At 47.3% G+C, this 7,575-nt stretch overlaps 1 protein-coding gene across 1 annotated transcript; it reads right to left on the bottom strand.

Annotated features, from left to right (window-relative positions):
• Positions 1–2,346: 2,346 nt before the first annotated feature.
• On the bottom strand, positions 2,347–5,905 carry LOC100837638 (GDSL esterase/lipase At1g28600). The gene is made up of 5 exons (XM_003561045.3): positions 5,587–5,905; positions 5,293–5,502; positions 5,069–5,214; positions 4,720–4,993; positions 2,347–2,706 (listed from the first exon to the last, which is right to left on the bottom strand). Exons 1-5 carry the CDS (start codon positions 5,870–5,872, stop codon positions 2,492–2,494), a joined length of 1,131 nt encoding a protein of 376 aa, XP_003561093.1. The 5' UTR covers positions 5,873–5,905; the 3' UTR covers positions 2,347–2,491.
• Between the last annotated feature and the right edge of the window lie 1,670 nt (positions 5,906–7,575).

Here is a 7,575-nt window from a genome sequence, read left to right as displayed (position 1 = left end):
CATGTAATATTTCGACAATTAATATGGATCGAAGTGAGTAGTCATTTTATTCGTATTAGATAAAGTGAAATACGCCTGATTCATAAAAAATGTTGTCCACTTTTGTACTGAGGTATTCCCACACCACCCCCCGCTCTAGGTTGCCCGGTGAAAACCCAAAGTCCTCAGACTGGGCAGCATGGCGCTTACGGCCACGCTCTGCCCTTGGGGGCGCCGTTGGAGAACACTAGATCTGCGAGCGAGGGGATCTTGGTCGGCGGCTGGACACTTGCTGGTCAGGCTCTGGTTTGCGTCGTTGTTTGCCAGGCGTGGCTTGTTTAGTGCGTCGTTCTATGTCCTGAAGATGGGTCGGTGGAAGATGGTGGCGGCTAATTCTGAAGCATGAGCATTCGACACATGTTGGGAATTAGTTGACCGGTTGTGCCTTCTTGACCTCCGGATTTAGATGTTGGGCGGTGGTGTGCGATATTTGCCACACCTTGCATCCGACTAGTAGGTATAGGGCCAGTTCTTTTCGGTTTCCTGGACCGGCTTCTCTTAGAAGCTGCCATCACCTAGCTTCTTGGAGAATCCGCCACCTAAATTTGATTAGTCTACCAAACTAGTTTGGCTAAAGTATTTTGGAGGTCTAGCTAAATCTGTGATGCAGCTTTTTCAGAAAGCTAGGTGAGGGCAGCTTTTAGGAGAAGCCGGTCCTAAAAACCGAAAAAAACATAGCCATAGCCTGATGTCTGCTTGATCGATGTAATTGTTCTCCCAGGCTAGCTTGTTAAGTAAAATAATAATAAAAAGTTGTGTGTATCATTTTTCTGATGGTTTCTATCTCTTTTTCGAAGAAAAAAAACTGAGAAATGCTATGTTTCATCAGTTAGGGGTGTACCGAACGAAGAGCAATAGCAGACTGAGTAAGTGGTGCGTGAGTAGCCACAGGCAACACTCGCCTTCTCGCTTAGCGAATGGACCCAACTCCAGGGACACCCCAGGGCGGCTCCCCGCCGTAGGTGGTGCACATGCTGCTCATGACAAGGCATCGCCAGTTAATGGAACAGTTCATCGAGTAAGAAGCGGAAATTTGCCTGAACTGCAGTGCTGGCTGCACCATGAGACCCAGCGCGAGGGGCACGTGACTGGCTAGCCCAGCTTCCATGATGCTAGCTTAGTAAGCCCCAGCCCCCAGGGTGACTTTTTTTTTTTGAGGGGGAGCCCCAGGGTGACTTATCAGTTTGTTTACACCAGGGCTCGGTTTTGTTTTTCTTCGAGGACATCTCAAAGGGGGCCGCAAACTAGGCCCGACTTCCAAAACCCAACTAAGGCCCAGCGTAGCAAACCACCTTCACCCCCTTTCGAAGCTGCCGCCTCGACTTCCATCTTCTGCCATCGCAAGCCTTCGCAAAATTTGTGCCCAAACGCCAAATCCGCTGCCAAGGCTGCCATGGCCGCCCCTCCGACCGCTGTCCCGGCGTCCATTGCCACAACCACGCCGGCAATACGCTTGCGCGCCGAAGCCTCGCATGAGGATAGGGGGACGCATCAGCTGCACCACAACAACAACCTTCAAGGACGTCATCAAAAAATCCCCGCCGTCCACCAAACAAGAGGCTGGCCAGGCCAGCGACACAGCAGCCCAGCAGCATGAAGCCGGCCACCGCCGAACCCAACGCCACCACGAGGCAGGCCACCAGCACCACCACGGTCAGATCTGGGCCGCACTGGCCACGAGCAGCAGATCCCGACGCCGCACCTGTCCACCAACGCCTCCAGCGGCACATCCCGTTGCCACACATCCGCTAGCACCGGATCCCGCCGCCGCCTCCGCCTACCGGAGATCATGCCGGCAGGGACGCCACCGTCAAGCTTCCGCAGCCGCCGCCCTGGCATTCACAGTCCGTGCCGCCCGAGAGCGCCGCTGGCTGTCTGCAGCCATCACGGGCCTCCGCGCACCGCCCGCCGCAGTCCCCGCACGCCGCCCGCCCCAGCCCCCGCACGCCCTCGCACTCCGCCTGCCACCACGAAACCCACAGCAGGACGCCACGGGAAGGCCTCGCCGCTGCCGTCCGCCCCGCCGGCATCCTCCGGCCACAGCGAGGGGAGAGGAGATCCGCACGGGACGGGGGCGGCGGCAGGGGCTAGGATTCCGCCTGAGCCGCCCCCAGGAGCGACGCGAGCCAGTAGCACGACCTTGCTTGGTTTTATTTGCACATAACACTGTGATCCGACTTGCTCTTTGCACTAGTCTACTTGCATCCAATCCTAATCCTGAAGAACACGTACAGTTAAACGCGAACTACGGAACAAATTTGTTGAGTTGAACACACATAGGATTGCGTGGTTAAGCGTCCGCTCATCTACATCTATCAGCACCAGGAAACAACACATTTCAATATTGTTTCATAATTTTTCAGTACATAGGACATTCTTGGAAAAGATAGTACACGCAATACATGCATGCAATTATTCTCCGGATGTTTGTTCACGCATTTAGGAAGGAGCTTCACTTCAGAATCGCTGGGTGGCAGTATGGGCCGTTGAGCCAGCCATTAGCTACCCGTTCGTTGGCGGCGTCGCTGAGGTGCATGCCATCCCAAGAGAGGTAGCTCGATGGGTCATGGCAGACGCTCGCGCCATCCATCCCGCACATGGCGCCCAGATCGAATCCGTTTGGTGCGTCGGCATTTCCGCAACAGCTTCTGAGGACGGTCTCAAAGCCTGCACAAAGAAACCGATCGGACCAAAAATGAGGTGATAATTAGGGTTCACAATTTCATTTTCAGTCTGATTTTGGAAATGACTGAAATAACCAAAAACAATTGTGATCTTTGTTTTAAATTTGAACAAACCAAAGAACTTATGTTTGAATCTTCTGAAATTACAGACAAATTGAGCAAACTTGATTTCATTTTGAACCCGGCCCAATTTCAAGTGACAACAGTTTTTTACCAGAATAAATATTTTAGTACCCGCTGAAATGGTGAAAATTGGTCATATCCCTGAGCCTACTGATGTTTTTTTGAGTAAAAGACGGTCGGTCTCCGTCATGAGACTACTGATGTTTGAACCATCAAATTTATAAACTCTATAAAGTTGAATCCCACTAAGTGTAGTTAATTTAGCAAGCAGCTTATCCACATCAGCATTCATCTAATTAACACCCCACTCATGAAGCCACGTCATCGTTTATTCTGCACACGTTTTTCTCCCGATGAGTGTCGCACGCACATCTGGTCCCTCGGTATGGGCTGACTCCATCCGTGCTATGGGCTTTTTTTTTCACTCCCCTGACGCGGCCCATTACCCACCCGAATCCTCCATGGCCCATTCCCACCAACACTGCCCAGCCCAGTCATGCCAGCCGTCGGCATTGAACTCTCGATCTCCCTCCACGGCCTATAAAACCAACTTCCGATCGTGTCATCTCGTGCCACTTGCCGTCCTCTCTCAAAGCCCTCTCCTAATTTCAATTGATAGAAACAGAGGAGTCCGTACAGAGCAGGGAAGAAGAGGAGATAGGAAAATCACACGGGGGCTCACCGTGGAACACGTTGGTGCGTTCTGGCAGTGTCGAGAAGTAAGGAGGAGGGCCGACCACGTGGAGGCTCAGTGTATGGGTCTCAGAGCGAGATCGCCAGGAGGTCTTGCGTCACTGTCGGACCCTGTCCGGCTGCTGTAGCCTCTCCACACAGACGCGCTGCCGCCCACGTTGATGCCATGCGGGCCCTAGTGGTCTGGTGTGCATGCCCACGCAGGTAGTCCTCACCCCCGCTTCTGTCGCTACTGCCGTGCCGCCGCCTCCGGTGAGAAATGGTGGGTGCAGGTAAAAAATGGCTTTCTAAAATCTCTAATTGAGTTGATTTAATTTATTTTCCATTCAAACAATTTTATCATCAGACTGGAGAAATTTGTAATATGATTTTTGTCCAAAAGATGGATAAAATCATCGGAAATATTAAGCTTGATTAATAACTTCCTCTCTTCTATCTTGAGATTAAACATGTGGTCAGTGATGAATGCATGTGTTATGTTCAATGGATGAGTCAGCTATTTCGGTGAGGGCATGATAGGCCAAACATGCATATGCTCATCTGTTCATATATTTCAATTTCAAAAAAATTATTTTCACTATAAGATCAATGTAATAACATGTCACTTCCTTATTTTGAACATTAATGCCACTTGATCACGTTTTGGCTGCTGATAACATGGGTCAGCTAAGTGACAAGCTAAGTGATTTCGGAAGCTCAAAATTGGTACATATTTCAGCGGAGAGGCCCAAGTGATTTTATAGAGATTAACCGTTACTTGCTTTTACTCACATATGCAATACAACGGATCAATAGTCGATGAATAAAACGTTTTCAATAAGGCAATTGCTCAGCGAGTTATTGTAAGCTCAATTTGAAGCAAAGTTGTACTGTTGGCTATGCTGATTTTCATTTTATGCATGGAACAATTTTATTTTGTACAGTGCAATTGCGTTCGTTGATGCGACATTTGCAAGCATCCTACATCAGCTATGGTTCCTGAGATCTCCTTTTCTTTCCTTATATTTTCGTCTTCTCACTTTCACTATTTATATTTAGCGTATACACAGTTTTTCGTGGCAACGCGCGGGGAATCGTCTAGTTTATTTGAAGCTCCTAACCAGTTATTCTTTTAGAAAGATTAAAAAGACAGCTGCTCTGTTTGCAAGGCATCACTAACAACATGGATGTAGAAACTTACCGAACTTTCTGGGTTTCTGCACTATGTGGTAGAAGTGGCTCGAGAGGTCGGCATACATGATCCTTGTGTGCCGATGCTTGTTTTGAAGCTTTGAGAGGCTGCTCCGGAGGAAAGCGTTGTGCCTGTTGAACAAAACGTTGTAGTTCCTGAGGCAACCTTTCCCGTCATAGTCACTCTTGTCGGCGCTCTGTAAGATGAACAGGTACATTGGATAGCACCCAATCGGAGCAATGTTTGAAACCACGATGTGCTCTGCGCCAAGTGTAATTAATTTCTGTATGTTTGGAACATATGTTAGCATATAGCAGGTTTCCCAAAATAACATATGTATAGCTTTGCGGTTAATTACCTCTAAACCTGATGTAATTGTGTTCACTGTGATGGGCATGTTCTTGCTGGCCTCATCTACCGTGGCTCCATTAATCAGTTGGAGGTTGTAGTCATTTTCCCCCAGTTGAAACACGAATAGGGACTTGGCCAAATAATGCGTGCAATCTACATCCAAAGCTAATGTTACGGCAATTTTCCGCATGCGTGTAAATCATCAATCAATAAATGATCTAAATATATTACTCTGCGGTGTTCCACAGATTGAAGGCAGAAGCCGTTGGAGATCCTGTATCTGGTTCTTCAAGGAGCCATTAAGATTTGCGTCGTAGCCGGTGAATAAACTGGTGTCATAGTCAAGCACGGTGCCGCCGACGATGGCCATGTTGGCACCTCGCCGGAAGTCCTTGCCGTGCGCCCTGGACGGCGTCAGAAACGGCAACCCCAATGCTTGCGCTGCACACATGTAATGGCCCCATGATCACTGAATTCCAGGCATGGAAGACCGGTGAAAATTTGAATTTTGGCACGTCAAGTTACCGAGGAAGTCGACGTTGACCCGGCCGTCGCTGCACCGGCATGTGGGCTTCCCGAAGTAGGTCTCTCCGTATGGGGGACGGCCGAAAATGCCGACCACGCCGGTCGTAACCAGCAGGCGGCCGTCGGGGCACAAGTTGCCGGTGTCTGACGTCGAGTCGCCGAAGTTGAACATGGCGTTGTACCGCGGTTCACTGGCCGCGGCAGCTGCAAGTGTAGCCGCCGCCATCAGGCAGCAGCAGCACGACAAGGCAACGTAGGAAGACAAGCTTCTGCTCGTCACGGCCATGGTTGATTCCGTTTATCTTTGCTGCGTCCTACTGCCTATCATGGCGTGGCGCACTCATATTTATATGTAGACGGTGTAGCACAGTAGCACTCAACTTGCCATCATGCAGTGCCTTCTACGGCCGTTGGCGCGTAGAAGTTGCGCGCAGCGAAACTGTTTCAAACCTGAAAGACATTGATAATTGATAGAGTGGAGGACGTTGATAATTGATAAAGTTTGCAGAGTTTGTATACCTGAAGGACATTAATAATTGTAGAGAGTTGGCAGAGTTGTATACCTGAAGGACATTGATAATTGATAGAGTTTGCAGAATTTGTATTACTTGACAATTGAATTGCAAGGCTAGCCAACTATAGTACTGAATTGCATGAGCTAGCAAACTCAATCAAAATTACGGATTGATGTGAAGAGACTAGACAATTTATTTCAACACTCACCCTTAGATTGAATTGCGTGTGTTAACCAACTCAACCAAAAGTACGATTGATGTGAAGAGACTAGCCAATTTATTTCAACACTCATCCTCAGTATTGAATTGCATGTGCTAGCCAACTCAACCACAAGTAAGAACTGATGTAAAAAGACCCTACGTATTTCCCTGTGGGCCCCGTGTGACTTTTGTTTGGTGAGCCGAGATTTGAACTCGAGACCTCTTGATCTAAACCATATCAAATTGCATGCACTAGCCAACTCAACCAAAAATTTGAACCGATGAAAAAGAACTCTGCAATTTATTTCAAGCAGACTTTCAAACTTAATTCTCCGTTTGCTTTGTAATGGAGTACTACAGCCGTTGTTGGCGGGTGAGTAGAAAGGACCCCACTGATCGAGATGACCCAATCACCCAACCAATCCGTAGTTAATTTATTACTCTCTCGGTTCCTGAACGTAACAAGTCCTTTGTATAGAATATCAAAAAAAAATACTATGAAAATATATATTGTGATGGATTTAATACAACCAATTTAGAGTCATAGATGTTGATAATTTTTCTACAAATTTGATCAAAGTTTAAGAATTTTGACTTAGGACAAAGCTAAAAACTTACTCTTTTCAACCCATATTACTTGTCACATATTAGTATAAAGTTGTACTAACTCAACGACAAGTAATATGAGTCGGAAGGAGTATGGAATGGAGGAGTAATTCCTAGTAGCACCGAGTAGACTTGAGACCAATGTTAAATATTTTGGTTGATAGAGTTTTGAGTTTGAGAAACTTTTTGGCTCCGGTATTATACTCCAACCAGTTTGACCAAAAGCTAATTTAAGCGCTGTTGGGGTATTATTTCAGCACACACGTAAATAATTAGTGCTCCAAAGAACTTCGTTTTGAGCTAACCATGTTCGTTTTAATCAAACATGTATAGAGAAAGATTCTTTGCCATGCCTTTTTATATACACAACCTTGAATGTTACATTTATTTCTAGGCTCATATGTTCGCAAAAATTCGTATATAGATATAGAATTCATATGTTCATAGTGTTTGTTTTGGTTGAATTTTGACAGCAGTTTCGTACTCAATTCCCGTGTTCTGGAGAAAAAAAGAAAGGAAGAGAGGAAGACTTGGGCTAGGGTGACACTGCGATGGGCTACGTAATGGGCCTGCGGCTGACTAACAGGCTAAGCCCAAAGGCCACACCCAGCACTCCAGCAGCAGTCCCCTCCAAAAAAAAACAAAAAAAAAAACACTCCAGCAGCCA

Source organism: Brachypodium distachyon, chromosome 1, assembly GCF_000005505.3.
Source record: "Brachypodium distachyon strain Bd21 chromosome 1, Brachypodium_distachyon_v3.0, whole genome shotgun sequence".
In the NCBI taxonomy this organism is placed as follows: domain Eukaryota; kingdom Viridiplantae; phylum Streptophyta; class Magnoliopsida; order Poales; family Poaceae; genus Brachypodium; species Brachypodium distachyon.
The sequence above is the reverse complement of the archived record's forward strand: the minus strand, read 5'-3'. Positions and strand labels throughout refer to the sequence as shown.